Source organism: Argiope bruennichi, chromosome 4 (genome assembly GCF_947563725.1).
Source record: "Argiope bruennichi chromosome 4, qqArgBrue1.1, whole genome shotgun sequence".
NCBI lineage: Eukaryota > Metazoa > Arthropoda > Arachnida > Araneae > Araneidae > Argiope > Argiope bruennichi.
This window is the reverse complement of record NC_079154.1, coordinates 19702270-19720154: the sequence shown is the minus strand read 5'-3', so window position 1 is coordinate 19720154 and position 17885 is coordinate 19702270. Positions and strand designations below refer to the sequence as shown.

The 17885-nt window shown below is 31.7% G+C and overlaps 1 protein-coding gene across 5 annotated transcripts in view; it reads left to right on the top strand.

Annotated features, from left to right (window-relative positions):
- LOC129965643 (probable cyclin-dependent serine/threonine-protein kinase DDB_G0292550) overlaps positions 1-14564 on the top strand; it is a 92727-nt gene extending 78163 nt beyond the window's left edge. For 2 of the 5 annotated variants that reach the window (XM_056079724.1, XM_056079723.1), the window contains 3 exons: positions 1260-1403; positions 6937-10224; positions 13238-14564. In XM_056079724.1, the coding sequence (XP_055935699.1) occupies positions 1260-1403; positions 6937-10224; positions 13238-13443 (3638 nt within the window). In that variant the 3' untranslated portion in view covers positions 13444-14564. The remainder of the gene's footprint in view (positions 1-1259; positions 1404-6936; positions 10225-13237) is intronic. The other 3 variants (XM_056079721.1, XM_056079722.1, XM_056079720.1) reach the window with 2 other exon arrangements.
- Positions 14565-17885: the final 3321 nt, after the last annotated feature.

Sequence of the window (17885 nt, the reverse complement as noted above, 5' to 3'; positions counted from 1 at the left end):
TCTGTTTATGAACAAGATAACTCCAAAATTCTTTGAACTATACAAATGAAATTTTGTATGTAAACCAAATTTGGAGATTTTTAATAAAATTTTGAACGGAAGCATTTGCATATGTAAGTATAATAACTCATAAACATAATAATTTAAATCAATGAAATTCGGTATGTGACGGGTCAAATTTTGGCCTCTCAGTTGGTAGAAAGGTGTCCAAAACGCATTTTCGCACAATATATTCAGTAAAAATGTCAGCCAACGATCTATATTTTGCAGCCAATATTCGCCAATGTCATACAGAGCAGTTTAAGCCTTGCAAAAGTTCACAATTTTATGTGGGAGGTGGAGGGGGGATAAGACAGTAACAGGACTTATGCTAGAAAGTTTCAGGTAGGCCATTCTCGCTGTTTACACTTATAATATTGATTGCAACCTTAAATGAAACTAAGACAAATTGAATTGAGTGGAGGATCTTGTGGGAAGATAATGGCTAATTATTCGATCTCTACCCAATTTGTACAGAATACTGAGAGATATCTCCTTGGCGTTTATTGAAATTCTGGATTTCGAACAATATGCTGAACACATCCTCTGAATATTGAACATAATCTGTTAATCATGATCTTTTGTGTTCTAGGGCAGTGAAATGGCAGTGGAGCACTTGTTTCCTACAGCAGATTATGCGTGAAAAAGCCCCACCTTGCATTAAAAAAATTGTGCTGGATAGAATTCCCATCTTCTCGTTATGTTACTTTCCGAATTTCATGAACTTGCTGCAATCATAGTTTTTATTACAAGCTTTACAAACATTAAAATTATGGACATCCTATATGTTTCACAAGACTAAAACTAAATTCGTGAACAAAATTTAACTTCATAAAAATTATTTAGTTAAAAGTAATGCCAAATTCAAAATAACAAAGCAGACCAGACAAATTATTTCCTCCTTCTGGTGGTTTACATTCATCCTCCTTTATTTCACCTGATGCGAAAGACTGCATATTTCGTATTATTATTTCAACCGATGCAATCTTTCGTATCTCAAAGATTGCGCCAAGCGTCCTTTCGTCGTCGCCAACAGTATCCAAATATCACAGATATTGAAAAATCAGAATGCCAAATTGATTTACATATTTAAGTCATAAAAATATTCTGCATTTAGAGTAAATATGATTGTTTTGAATATCATATTTTAGCAGATTATGTCAGTTATAGGCGAGGAATCCTCTGAAATCCATTTCTTGATGTGATTTTATCTCTTCCAGATGATCCTGAAACCATTTCTCTCGACAACCAGCTGAATGCGTCGGATCCCGAAGAAACCAGCTCCGAGTCTCTATCGGATACCTCTCAGGAGATGGTTGTTCCAAAGAAGACATACAAGGAGACAAAAGAATCTGTTTGTCAAGGTAAACATCAAGACAAAATTTTAATATTTTATAATATGAAGAATTTATCGATGCCATTTGAAACTCTTTATATATATCTTTTTTGAAAATAAGTTTATTAAAAGCATTTTTTAAAAAAAAATCATTTTTATAAATGTACTAAAAATTAGAAAGTATTTTCATTTTTTTTTCTATTCTTTCATTTTATTCCATAGCTCTTTATTATAAATATTATTTATAGTTTTCTTTTCAAAATTCACCGCCAGGTGGCGCTATTCACATATAACAAAAATTTAATTAAAGTGATTTATTATCTGATGATTAGGATCTAAAATTTGTCATTGAGACAAGCAGTGATTGTTATCAAGGTCAGTTGAATATGATTGCTAATAATTGCAGAAAATTTCAAAATTTTAGCTCATTGAGTGGCGTCTGGTTTATTGGGGCTGCAAAGCTGCATCATGCCTTGTATTATTTTAAAACATGAGAGTTTTTTAGCTTCTTTGGTAACGTTTATCGACTTTTCTACCAATAATTCATGATGTTTACTAACGGCATATTAAAATATTCATTAATTCATCCGCAATTAAAACAGGAAGCAAATTCTGTGTCATAAACACATTCTGAAATCGTAGATAGGGCAGAAAAACCGTTTATTACTTCCTGAATTATCACTGCATGTTTGTAATTAAAACTAATTAATCCAAAGCGACGCCATGGGTCGTTATGATTCCAGCAGGAAATAAGTACTCAGGGAGAAACGGTCTTCTAAGAGCTGCAATGAGAACAATGTATTCCTAAATATAAAAAAACTGCTTTTTTTTCCTTCTTTTCATCCTATTTACTACTGTTTCTTCTGATTGTTTTCATTTTATTTTAATATTCGAATGAAGGAAATGTTTCTCATTTAGCCAGCTTATTATAAAGCTGCTTTTCCTCATTTCTCTTTCATTAATCGTTTGCATATTATAACAGGGGAAATAAAATATATTTTGGCGGGATTTTTTTAAATCGGAATAATGTTTTATATGCTCTTGCAAAATCTTTTTTTTTTTTAGATACTTGTTTAGGCGCATAGTTCGTAATACAAGCAAGAAGCATTGAATTTTGTTCGTTAAATTCCATTAAAATGCTATGATACCTTTATTAGTATGCACAAACGTTTTGGAAGACCACTGCCACTGATTTTACTTTACGATAGCTGTAATCAGTTCCAATAATGTATGATTTTAAAATTAGGTGTTTAGAAAAGTCATCTTTTTCCCTCTGTAAAGACATTCCAATATTTTTAAACCATAGATCCCTTGTGAACTTCTTTAGTTGCTCATAAATCATCCAAAAATTGAATAAAAATATCATCTGCCTAGATTGCTTTGAGTTACATGGCACAAAACTCTTTTTGGGGTGTATTGAGTTAAGGGATAGAGATTTAAATAAGAGATATATTTTAACAATTTTTTTAAATCGTAATTTTTGTTTCATTTTCGCTGTTTTATGTTTGTAAAAATGAAATTTTGTATTTGATTTTTCACTTAATTTCTAATGTCTTAGAACAAAAAATAAATAAATAAATAAAATAATAAATAAATAATAATAATAATAATATTAATAATAAATAAATAAATAAAAAAAATAATAAAAAAAAATGAAAATATTTTTAAAAAATCCTTGGTGCAAGTAACCTTAGAAGCATACGGCGGATCAGTTGGGAGCAGCAGAATGTAATATTAATAATAAGAAATATAAAAGATAAAAACTGAAATCATAAATATTTAGTTGTAAAATTTTTTCCAACGAATTCCTGTGAAAATGGAAAACTTTATGTATAACAGTGAAAGAAAGGTACTAAGAATCATTTAGTATTACCATTCAGTAAAATGCCGGCGTCCTGACATAGGGGTAGTGCGTCTTCCCCGAGATCTGGACGTCCCAGTTCGGCCATGGTTGTTATGTGTTCTATCTGTGAGGTGTGTGAATGTGCCCCTACCCCCTGTAAAAAGGGGTTGTGCAAACGAATGTCACGCATGAAGTAGCTATGTCGTACTCCTGGCCCTAGTTGGCGCTACTGCAAAAAAAGAAACGCTCACTCTGCTTAAATTTCTGTCAGATAACTGTTAGCGGGCTTGTAAAGAGCCATAAGTCACAAATAATTCAAAAAAATATTTAATTTTTTTTCAACAACACAGAGCGTTTGTTTAGCACATATATTAATAATAAATAAATAAATAAATTGTAGCTCCAGACATGAGATTTCATTTGTCTTCATTAATGTTATAAAAATTCATTTCCATGAAACAAGTCTAAGAATCTCATAAGAATTTCTTTCATTTAAAAAAAGTGATTATCATGATAAGTAATCATTAACTTTAATAATTAGTTAAGGAGAAATTGTTTCAATCCTGTGTTCTGGCGTGTTAGTATGTAACTTATTATAAAAATAATATAAAATGTAAATGCAAATATAAATTAGTCTATCAAATGCAATCAAATGATATTAAATTAATTCAAGTCATTTGATTCTTATGCTAATTAAATTCTTTCAAAGTTTCCTTTATTCCTTCTTTGCACCAACGAAGTTTAAAAGAGAGTAAGTGAGAGTTATTTAGTAGAAATGAACTAAGTAGAATTAAAATTAAAGAAATGGCAAATAGAAATTAACTAGGGGGAGTTACTTAAGAGAAATTAATCAAGAGGTAAGAGGGATTAAAAAGTTGAGAACCTTTTTGTCTCAAAGGTTAAGAGGTTGAAACGTCGTGTGCTTGTATATACTTTATAATGCAACACTAATTTAATACTTAATTGAGAAACATTATATCTTAAGATTAAAAAGTAGAAACTAATTAAAATAAAATTCTGTCATTTAATTCACAATTAAAAATGTGTTTTTAAATACTTTTTGTTATAAATTTATTTTTATATACTTTAATTTGCTTAGTATTCGTGAAGATGGGCTTCGGTAATAAATTTTCCTCTGTGTTCTTGATGAAAGTAGTTTTGAAATTTTGGTCATTTCTATGTTTTTGATGATAATAAACTATTTTAATGTTTTTAGAATTTAATTTTAATTAATCGAATAAATACAAAACTTAATTTTCAATTAATTAAATTTTTATTCCTTATTGGTGGTGCTACCTGGTAGTGAATTTGTGAGAAAAAAAATGACTTCGAAATTCCTATATATATATATATAAAATACATTAAAGATGCAAGAAAAAAAATCAAAAATAAAAATTATTGCATTTTATTACACTATTAAAGGTGCATTTTTAAATATCTGTTCTAATTAAATTTATATAAATATAAGAATATTTATACAATAGTTGCCTTATTGTTTTATATTGTAGTATTAAAATATAATTGAAATGTCAACAACGATCAAAAACGAGGAGTGATGGTACCATATCATTTGAACAAAATGTGCTAAAAGCATTGTTCCCAATCAGGGTATGAGCAAGTACAAGGCAGGTGTCTCAATAAAGATTATAATGCACAAATCTTTTGTCATTCGATTGTTCGAATTTAAATAGGGTCATTCTTATGAGGAGAGCATAACTTAAAGGAATTTGCATTTTGAGATTTGTGTTATATTTCCACACCTGCATTAGTCATTTAAAATGATTAATGGATTGTAAAAATCAGATGAAGGAAATAGAGCATTCATCCTTAATTTTAGTTTTTTTTATATAAAAGTTAAAAAAACTCCATAGTAAAAATTAGTGAATTATATGGAATTTTATTTTGGTTTCCTCTAATTTTATTAATCTTTCATAAGGCATGATAATTATATGTTCATTTACAGGGCCTGGTTAAGCTCTATAAGAGTCCTAAGGTAGTGCAAGTTACGGGGCCCCTTTCAAGCTGTCGGAATCTGATATATTTTATAGATTTCAATTTCTATATAAGCCAATTTATAAATACTATTTATTACGACAAACTGAAATAGCAAATCATTTGATTGCACGCCATCTTCAAGAGAGTTAGTTTTAATATTTTGCGTATAAGAAATAGCTTATAAACAGAATAAAGGAGGGAATGACAAAATTTTTAAATTAATTTTAAATATTCAAATACAATGATTGTTTATTGATTTGCAAGTCACTGAACCAAATGCAATTACTGTTTTGCTAATGATTTTGAAAGTATTAAAAGCCTTAAAATAGTATACCTAAATTCAATTGATTTTAATTTTAACAAATTTGAATGCGTTATACTTAATTAATTATTCTAACATTATAAATCAATTGAAGGCATAAAATTCGATAACCCTGAAAATGCCTAAAAAAAATCTCTGGTCGTCCAAAATTGGGGGTCTTTAGACAGTTGCCTACATTACCTGGTTGATAATGTGCGCATGCTCATTTGAGGTGCAGCGAATACTGAGATAATATTCACTTTTTTCTTCACCTGCGTAGCCAAAATCTTCATTAATTTAATTAAATACCTAAACTATATTCATTCTAGTACGTGATTTTTTTTCAAAGTGAGACAAAGCTTTGATTACTGCTATCATTAGTCCCGCTCTTCTTAGACAATAATTCACTATTTCTAAGTTAATAGGTTAAATTCACTTTATATGAAGTAATTAAAATTTAATAAAATTTAAAGTATAGAAATAAAATATATGCATGTAACAGATTTCGAATCCTGTCGGCTCTTTAATATTTAAGCATTATTTTATCTGAAGCAAGATGCAGTTTTGAAGACAGTGAAAAGACTTTTTACATTTTTAAATTCATATTTTAATCCATCGGAAAAGCATAATTATTGACAAGCAGAGACGCAGCACGAAAGCAGAAGTGGGGAAAAAGCGAGAAATAAATTATCCCTCGTCTTATATAACCTTAGATTTTGATAGAGAAAATATTTCTTCACAGTTCATTCTGTAGCAATATATTAATAAGATTCTGACAGCGATTTCTGACGCATGTCAATCACATGTAAAGGAAACACAGGGATCTTTTAAAAAGAATGTGCTTATTGGACATTTTTTACCCCTGCACACCGAGCGTGTGAAAGGGTCGGCGTTTAGCCGATGCAGCAATTTTATAAAGCTTCTCTTGAATTAATTAAGTAGAGAAAGTGGAATTGGATCACGAAATAAGAGAATGAACTTACTATGGGCTAAATTAAGATAAAATCTTGGAAACTAATTAAATTGAAATTAAGAGCTTAAAATATCATTACATGAATATAAAGATAAAAACACTTATGGATTCCTGCCTTTGATAATGAATAATTGAATACAATTTTTTTTTTAAATCCATACAACTTCTTCAAAATTTTTTTAATCTGAGAAAGACAGCCGAAATCGTATGTTAAATTTCCTACTGTGGAACATATACCTTCATCGTCCTCTTCATATGATCCTCGGATTAAAATTCATACTCCTAAATTATATGAAATAAAATATTTCTCATCTAGACTTGAATTTGGGTTAAAATTTAATTTAATTTTGAAATTATTCTATTTGATACATTTTTGGAGCAAATAATTATCAATAATTTTCTGTTATATATATGTGTGCGTGTGTAAATATTTTCTCATTTACTTTCAGGATTTGATTCAGAGAAGAAAGCCTTTCAAGATATTCCATCTCCTTATGAGAATAACTATCAAACAGAGAAAAATAAAGTAAACTCAACTGTGGACGATGACTGTTCTTGGGAATATCAAGAAATAGAATTTGAACCAGAAGATTCTGGAACATTTCAAGAACAAGACAGCTTTGAAGATCCTTTTCTAAGACCTACGAAACATGGGCATGAAAATTCTGTAGAAATAAAAGTGCAACCTAATGCTCACTATGACATAAATAAGCAAGAATCTCGACAAAACAACTCATCGCATTTCACCAGCTTTGCTGAAACTGTGAATGCTCACATGTTCTCAAACGCCGAGTGCTATAATAATGATGTTATATTTTCTTCAGGTTTTACAGGCAGTGAAAAAAGTCCTCCAGGCAACTTGAATAATAACAAGAAAGTCATAACAGTACAGTTTGTTTCTCGGCGGGAGAAAGAGCCCCAACATTTTGTGAAAGTCCAGAAATCTGCACAAACACAAGTAGAAGAACCTCTAGAAAAGAGTCACAACAGTTCTTTCTTCAATCTCACAACGTGGGAAGAAGCTCATTACAAATCTGACGATGATCGCCCGGAGAGAATCTGCAGTCCATCTTCTAACATATCTTTGATCAAAGAATGGAGATCACTGGAAGATATTTGTGATCATAAAAAGAGAAATTTACTAGAAGAAACAAAGAATAAATCTGAACGTGAACGAAGATACAGTGAGTACCAAAATGCACCATTCCCGATGAAAGAGAACCATATTTACAACTCTGTCGACGTTCTTGATAAAACAGAATATCAAAATGGAATTAATCATCCCAAATCAAATGAAAATCATTTTAAAAGTCAAAATTCGTCTGAAGTCAACAATAAAAGGGATAACAATACTCAGCAAACAAAAATTACTGCTAATCAATTTTCAGTCAATGGAATAACTGGAAAGGATGTTAAATATGAAAATTCTGACAACTTTACAAAGCGGGAAAATAATACTTATTCGAATGGAAATATCTGCGAATCAAGCGAACACCCAACAGAAAGATACGTAAATGATAATAATGTTTCATCACATGCCTGTGAAAGCGCTAATGACTCTGAAATATCTAAGCGTGAAGAAAAAGAAGAATTTTCAAATTCTGATTCATCTGGGTCTAATAAAAGTAAGCAAGAAAAATCTGATAATCAAAGAAATTCTTATTCAAACAAGAAAAACCCTGTATGTGAAGATAATAACTTTAACGGTAACACAATCCATGAAAATGGCGCATCGTTAGAATACGATTCTTTTGAATTTCTAGACAAGGATTACGCTGGATATGAATCGCATGAAAGTGACTTATCATCAGATTCGGAACTGAACAGATCACGAAAGAAAAATTTAAAAAATTATAAAGAAAGTGAGAATCGACGTATAAATCAGAGTTGTGAAAAGAAATCGAATATGAGTGATGATACAAAACAGTTTCAAATCGAAGAAAACGGAAAAGCATCTAAAAATAACTCACATTCTAAAGATAAAAATGATAATAATAATAAAGCTTCGAATAAGAAAAGTTATAAATGTAATGGTGTGATTCCAAATTCAAAGGAAGTATCTTCAAACAAGTATTCGAATTCTCACGAACATAGAAAGGAAGAAAAAATCTCAAATAATTCTTATTCTGATCTGCAAAAATCAGAAAAAAGGATTTCAAAAGTGGAAAATAATAATTCTGCAAATGAATATGCTAATATCAATCCAGTTCATGTGTCTTCTCAAGCCCAGCGCAATGGAACACAAAATTCTTTAGAAATCAATACGAAATGCAAATCAGCTCAATCAGTTTCGCTTTCTGACATCGAAGATGAATCTCCAGACGATAAAAAGAAAAGTTCCAGACAAAGAAGAAACACTTTTGATACCCTTCATAATGAATTAGCTATTAGTTCTCCATCTCTGAATTCTTCAGAAATGAAACAAAACAATCGAAATACAAATAAACTATCTCCTGATAATACCAATGTTAAGACCAAATCAAAGAGCTGCCAGGATATTTCACGAACTGAACATATTTCTGCCTATCAGGAAGAATCTAAACGAGAAATGAAATCCAACGGCACTGGACCTCAGAATAATTTTAAATCTCATAATGCTTCAACAATACAATTTCAAGAATTCGAATCGGAGGCTGATATACCTCTTTGTGCAAAATTAGTTTCTAAGCAAAATGGGAAACGATTTACTCCATCCATATCGTCTTCATCAAACAGGAACCCAAGTCCTTGTTCGGAATCATCGCATGTTTATGAAGATATGTTTAAAGAAACCACTTCATGCCCATCAGATTCTGAAACATCCAGTTGGACCGTTATGAAACCGAGTAACAGTTATTACGTTAACGGTCGGTCGTCTTCTATGAATGATTTAGACTATTCGGATTCCTGTTCGATGTCTGTTAAATGTGATTATGCATCGAGTTCAGAGCAAAGTACCTTGCAAAGTCGCCAGTCAAGCGTCAACAGTTCCAGCTTCTATGTAAATTTAAGAGACTACGACTCCCACATGTTAGAACCGAGCCTTAGTCGTAAACGGAAAGACAATAAAAAGGCTACCAAGAATGGGAATTTGGGGAAATTTCCTAACAGCAACCCTCCTACACCTGAATCCTTGAGACATCTTTTTACTTCGCCGCTGAATTCCATTCATTCACCGCCAAACAGAGCCTCTAGATTGATAAACAAGCTGCCACAAGAGCCAGAATCACATTATTATTCCACAGCAGCAGCTGCCAGTTCCGCTTTCAAGCATGGATTCGATCCAACTCCACCCAAACCCAAGAAAACCGAACGCAGTTCTTCCATCAAGATAAAAGACATAGCTCATGGAATTATTCTGACTTTTAAAAGATTCCAGAATCATTCCAAGACCTCTCACGTGTCCCCCACTCATTACGTTGACGTTAGTCACTTGGCCGATCCCGGCACGAAAGCAAACGGTTCCGAATCTTCGAAATCCAAATCCAAGAAAGAGCAGAAAGAAATTGCGAGGAGGCTGGAAGAGAAGAGGCGTTGGGCATTTTCTTCTGAAAATCTGAGAACTGACAGCGATTCCGGTTGCCAGTTAACCACTTCAGATGCTCAGAGACAAAAAGCCAGAAGATCTTCCAGTGATTTGGTTGGGAAGAAACCTGGTGTGGACGTCGTCAGTCCAGACGTTACGCGGAATGGTGGCGCGGGTGAAAAGAAGAAAACAAAAAATGGGAAGAAGAGTTCAAATGCAAAAGAGAAAGGAAGTAAGTGGAAGTATTATTTCTGACATTATTTTACTTATGGTAAAAATTGCAAGTGTATATGGAATTAGCTAATGTCAGCTAACCACTTCATAAAACTAATTATTTTACATCCAGTTTAATTCAACCTTAACTTCTGAATTGCAAAAGGTTTCCCACCTTTTCCTGTACGTAATGATTGTAACTTTAACTGTCTTAATCTGATGACCAAACAATTCTTTAGCGTTCACTCCCAAAAAAGAGAGGTCATCTCTTTGAATCTTAAAGAGTCGCTAGTTCCCAATTGCGCCTTCCTCTTGCTTTAACCTTCTTAGCGGTGAAGCTACACTATGCTTTTCTTAATGATCATGGCACAGAATCGTTGTCAATTATATCTGAAAACTACTTTTAATTTTTTTCTTTAATCCTTCAAGTTAGCTATAAACGGAGTTATAGCTTCTTATAAAAGACTGTAATTTATGTAAAGACTTCAACTCCTCCACACATATGCACTATCATTTGTCTGTCTGTCTAAGATATACGGCTATTTTTTGCTAGAACTCATTCTGTTGTATACAGGGTGGTTATAATTAAACTTCCCCTATAAACAGCATCCTACAACGCAAACGGGTGAACGGATTGCAACGAAATTCGGTGTATAGTCTAAACACGAGATGCGCTCACGGAATTTCGGGAAAAAAGAGAAAAGAATTTCGGGAAAAGGCGCCCTTTACCAGAGGGTGCCTTTTCCTGAAAAACATTAAATTTAACACAATAAACGACCAAAACGCGACACAGAAACAATATTAACATTTATTGACTAGTTTTTTGATCACCTTGTCATCGAACTACATTAAGTAAAGGCAAGGAAAAAATAACAGTACGCTGTTTGAGGGGGAAAAAAACAGTTGAGGTTGCAGAAACGAGAACAGATAAGGACGAGAAGCAGTTGTTAATCGTGTCCAGAACGATCTAGGGAAAGGTGCGCCATGTGACCACCCACATTCATCTGCAAAATTTGTGCGGCAACAGTTGTCTTGACGACATCAACAAGGTTAATTAAAGATGGCAACATCGTTTCTTTGCCATCTTAACAGGTTTGTGACTTGTTCCAGGTTCCTACTGTCCCCGTTGCTTCAAATCTTTCAATCATGGCCTGGATACCTTTAGTAGACATTGTCCACGCCGTAGGTTCTTTACATGACGAAATTCACGAACTGCAGCAGAAGTATTCCCCTTGTTTTCGTAAAACAAATTCACTAATAGCGCACTTTCAACTAAAGATATCGTCAGCATTACAGCCGGAAGCATCGACAAAAAACATGACAATGTTTGCAAACATTTCTTACCTTAACCCGTTTTGCATAAAGCTTCCTGTTCTTCGCAAGTATCCAAATCTCGAAATTTTTTTCCTTAAAACTAACAGCTTTTCCCTGTTTTACATTTTATTACTCATGATTCTTCTTCTGGATTGTTAATATTGTTTCTGTACTTCGTTTTGGCCTTTTATTATGCTAAATTTAATATTTTTCCGAAAAAGGCGCCCTCTGGTGGATATCTTGGAACCTTTTTTTTCCGAATTTCCGTGAGCGCATCTCGTGTTTAGACTATATACCAAATTTCTTTGTCATCTGTTCACCCGTTTGCGTTGTATAACACTATTTAATTTATAGGGGAAGTTTAATTATAACCACCCTGTATATATATATATATATATATATATATATATATATATATATATATATATATATATATATATGTAATATTATTTGTTGTGAAGTATGATGCAGTTTGAAGACAATGAAGATACTTTTAATTTTGTGACGTCGTTTTATTTCACTATGAAGAAGCAAGCATATGTACAAGCGACGAGCACACAGAACGACACAGAAAGGAATGAGGAAAAAGCTCTTGGACATTTTATCCCTGGTCTTATATAACCTATGATTTTGATAGGGAAAATACTTATTCACAGTGCTAATGTATTATGAGATTTCGATAGGGATTTTCATTACAGGTGCGGAGAAGGTAGGGGAAACACAGGTAGATTTTAAAAAAGAATTTGCATGATCAGCGGTATTTTATCTCTTCACGCGCGGTGTGGGAAAGTTAGATTTTAGCTGATTCAACAATTTAACAAAGCTTCTCTTGAATTAATTAAGTAGAGACTGTGGAATTGGATCACGAAATAAGAGAATATTTTTAGAATGAAGTTACTATGGGCTAAATTAAGGTAAAATCTTGAAAATTAATTAAATTGAAATTAGAGTTAAAATATCATTACATATATATATATATATATATATATATATAGAGAGAGAGAGAGAGAGAGAGACAGGCTCATTTTCGGATGTTAAGATTAAAACATTAAAAATATCCATAAATGAATTAATCCATAAATAAAATCCTGACATAAATATCAACAACATTCATAAGCATATAATTAAAAAAGTAGTTTAGTGCATTAAACAAATTTATGGGCACAGTAAGGCATCGGTTTGACGAATAAAACTGTGGAATTCGGTTCAGTTGGTGAAGCTGAAAACTGTGTCATTTTTTTTAAAATATTGTGATAATTCGAAATAAGGGATAAGGATAAACGACAACAGTTGACTATTTACACATGATGTGTTTTCAGATGAAGTAAAAATTCATGAAACTGGTGCCGTGATTAGAGGATTTGTCCTGATGGAAAATGTACAATGAAGACATTTAGAATTATTAATTTATCAGTAATCCGTATTGACTACTGATAGACAGCTTCAGAAGTCAATGAAATAGTCATTGGAAGGAAGCACTTCTCACGAAACTGGTGAAGGATGGAGGACATGGGACCATTAATGATATTTTAAAAGTCATGAGTTTTTTATAGGAAACAGAAATCGGCGAAATCAGACAAGTAACTGGGATTCGGGGACTGATTCTTTGTTTTTACTTATTAGTTTAAATACATAGACATCCTGATTTGGAAGTCTATAACTTGATCTGAATGTTTTTAATGTCATAAATTATAAACTTCTTATTTATCTTTCAACAGAAAAGTCACGAAGCAAGTCTTTGGAGCCACGCACAGTTCCAACTGTTACCCGCAAAGTTCAACAAATGGCTGATGGGACTCTTTATTTAGTCACAACCGTATCCGGTGATACTGCGCTACCTGGTGTATACTCAGATTCTCCGGATACATCAAGCGAGCTTAGCAGTCACAGGCCTGTCAAACTGACAGGTGAATCGAATTGTTGACCAACGGAACATTGACAAGAAACTGTGAATTACATTGGCCATGCCGACAGCAAGCAGACGATACCAGAAAAATATGGTTATTGCATTGTTCTGCAGTTCTAAAAGAAAGTTGTTAGATGGATTGTGGGTAATATCCACAAGAACAGTTTGAAAGTACTAACATAACACTTCCGAAAACTGTATCTGAAAGTAAAATATGAATGTAAATATATATATTTTTAAATAAGATCTTTTGAATGTTTTTTCAGCGAGATTTCCATAGCTTCTGGATTTTCAGAGCTATATATTTTTGTGATAATGAACTTTTTTCGAATTCTTTAATTTGTTTTTGTGTGTGTGTAAACTTTTGATACTCACAGTTTTAAACACGCAGATTGATAAACATAGCTTTAAAATGTTAAATTATTTTTTAAATGTTCATTTTAAAAATTAAAATCGACAAATTTCTTGCTTAAGGAATAAATGATAAGAATTATTTTTCATGCCATCAGAATTGACTTGAATACAATAAAAAATAAATAACAAAATTCACTGTATTCGAAATATTTGTTGAATTTTTTAGTATTCAAATAATTCCAAAAAATAGTTGCCTGTGTTATTATTATCTGTTTGATTTAATAATGAATTTTATTGTACAAAAAAATGTAAAATATGCCAATAATCGTGCATTTAATACTTATATATATTTCATAGAATAGCATATCAGCACTTCGTTTAAAACTTTTATTATCTTTATAAGGCACTTTGTATAATGTTTTTAATTGTAACAGTATATATTTTTATGAACTTAGATTTTTATGGATTTATAATAATATATAATTTGTATTTGCCATTCAATTATTTTGTTGGATTTTGAAAGAATTTTAGAATTTTGTTGAAATGATATTTTTATATCGCTTTAAGTTTTTATAGCAAATTAAAATTCTGTAATATAAAGAATGAAGCACTATTTAGAAGGAATTGCTTTTTTAAGTACATTCAAATTACAGCTCTAAACCAAAGTATTGTAAAATTTTGAGACCGTAAACTGTTTCAACAATTATTATTCAATTCACATCAATCTTTATATGTATTTTGTAACATATCAGTATGGATATTTATGTGCACCTATTAAAAATAAAGGTCCGTCCATAAAATTGCTTATGTCTATTCATTATACACAAGAAATCCTTTCACTTTATAATCTATAGTTATTTGAACACTTTGAAAATGACGCTTTTAAACTTTGTAAGCTATTTAGATGAGTGTAAAAGAGAGAATACAAGAAGTTCATAAATTGTAAAAAGTTTCTTCATGATTATAATCATACATGTGCGCTTAAACCAGGGATTAATGTAGAGCTACATTAATAAAGACAAAATTGGCCAACTGAAACAGAGTGGATGTCCAGTTCTTCACTGGACAGGCCCATTCCCAACATATCTACACAGATTCCATCTGGCCAACTCTCCTTACTGTAATTGGAGGGAGATAGGATCCCCAATTCACTATGCCCCTCCATTGCGTACTCACTCTCTCATGGCACATGAGAAATCCAGAAACAAGTCTTGAAGAAAAATGCTATAGGAGAGTTGCATCGAATATCCTTTCTCACTCCAAAATCCACGTTATAGTAAATCCTATTCACAAATACCAAGACCTCTTCAAAATCACTCAATATCTAAGTTTAAATTGGAACTCGTCAAAATCAGCCTACATTATTCCTTCTTGACTTTAATACTTACAAAACCAACTTATAACGCTCATACAAAGAAAAACAGAAATCAAAACCACAGGAACCAGACAGAAGCTACAAAATTCTTATTCTACAATGAGTATTTATATGTTTATGCATGTCATACAGATGTTTACAATGTTATTTATCGATTTTTTCAGTCTTTATTTCCCGTTTCAAATAGTAATCTCTATATAGTTTACTCACAGCTAACTGCCTCAAAAATGTAAAGAGGTTGCGTCTGTAAGTATCAATATCTCTCTGTAAGTTCAACCCATTGTCACCCTTTGTTTTTCGGTATTTTTTCCCTACCTTTAATTATTACTTTGCTAAAACATTAAATATAGCTGTCCAGGATGTGACCTCATTCGGATTCTATGTAATTGATCTCGTGGATGGCTTGTCATGTCTTTCTTTCTTTTTTCCTCTTCTTCTCCATCCATCTTGTGCTCATCCAACTGGTTAGATAACTCAGTGTTATAGGTACCGGGGTCTATAACACTGAGGATAGGGTAACTATATAACTATAACACTGACTATATAGGATTGCTATATATAGCACTGACTATATAGGATTGCTATATATAGCACTGACTATATAGGAATGACATTATATTACGTTATGTATAACGACCAGACATCAGTGCAGGACATTGAATAAAAGGTAGAGAAAATCCAATAACAAATTCAATAAAAAATAAATTAGAAAAACTGGAAAATAAATAAAATAACAATACAAATTTTAAGCAAGGAATGTAAATAAGCATAAATAAATTATTTTGTCGGTATTTTTTAGCATTCTTCATATTATTATTACTGCTTTTTATTCTTAAAGATTTTTTCAAAAGAAGAAAGGTAAATAAACGTAAATAAAATATTTTTCCAGCGCTTTCAATCTTTTTTCTTCATGATAATTTCTATCCTGGGCAACAGCTACTAAAACACACATAAAAGAAAGCCATGGTAGTAACATTCCACGGTTTTTCAGTAATACTGATATTAAAAACCTCATAATTTCAAAAAACTTTCCAGAAGATGCTTTCAGAAATTGCATGGAAAAAGTGCTATTCAAGTAAATTATATTCTGCAAAGTCAGCCTCCGGAAGAACAGAAGACTCACATGTAGTCAACTCTCCTAAGATTTGATGTTCCATCAAACCAGCACAACTCCAGCGCGAAGTCGGTTAAACACAATTTAGAACAAAGTTTTTAATTTCCCTGAGTTCGAAAAACACATTTTTGGAAAATGTTCGTCTGTCTGTGACAAGGAAAACTCAACTTTGAGCTAGGCGATTGAAATTTGTTGCGCGGTTTCTACAGTAAATTTCTAGATTTCCATCGAATTTTGAACAAAATCTGTTTAGAGGAATTCTGTCTCTCAGGCTCTTCGAAAATAATTTAACTCGATAAAAACAAAACGAAGAGAGATGAGTGGATAAAGTTCCATACATGAATTTAACACATATAGTATAGACACCTGTCAAATTTTGAACCAAATCCAACTACGGGTTGACTGTCTGTCGGTCTGTACTTTCAGAAACATGCAAACGTGATAATTCAAAAATGCAATGACTTAAATATGTCAAATTGGTATGGGATTTTATGATTATAAGTGCAGTTTTGAATTTGTTCTAATCGGTTGAAAAAAACGTGTTTAAAACGCAAATTCGATTTTCGGATACTATTAATCACATGCCAGGGATTAATCGCCAATGATAACACGCCAAAAGTTAATATTTCGCAACCATAGTACGCCACTGCCATGCAAGACGTTCTCTCAAATGGCAAATTTTATTAGAAAGTAAGCGAGAAAGTTTTGGGGAGACAACTCCAGCTGGCTCCAATTGCAACATGTCTTATTTAAATAACGTTATATTTCTAGTTTTTTTTTTCTTTTATTCTCTCTAATCTTTTTTTATCTTTCTTACAATTCTTTTTTTTTTTAATTTTTAATATGATACATTGATATTTAACTTGGCATATCAATATTTAATAAATAATATCATTTATTATAACATTCTTTTACTTTCTCGTGTACAAAAATACATTATAGTCGTGAAAACTCGATATTTTAAGGATTTCAGATCCCCTGTAGTAAGAAAAAAGAAAAAAAAATTGACGCTATGTCTTTCAGATAATTTAAAAACACTTTGAGCTAGACGGCTCAAATTTTACAATTAAATTTGTAGATTTCAACATTTTTTGAACGAAATCCATTTACCAGAAGTCTGTCTCCTGATAGTTTGATTAGAAGTGAGCTCTATAACTCAAAAACGCAAAAAGCTAAGCAGATGAAATTTGGTTTATATCTAAATATAGATAATTACAAAATTCTAAACGATATTCATCAAAAGGTTGACTATCTGTCGGTCTGGGCTTCCGTTGGTGCGTAAATGCCTAGATTTAAATTTATAAAATTCCGTATGTTATCTTCTGACAACAATAGTTTCATGTCAAATTTTAGAGTCAATTGACCAGCAAAAAGGCAACTAAAATATATATTCTTACGATATATTCAATAAAAATGTTACATTCATGAAAAATATCTATATTTTGTGAACTAACATGTAATCATAATAATGGATAATAATAAGATCTCTATTGGACATGGTGTGAGAAAGTTTCGGGCAGACCAATAATGCTGTTTTTCCTAACAATAATAATGTCCGGAGGTTAGGAAACATGGAGTACAAGCACTCCAACAATCTGCCATAGTTTCCTTAAATAA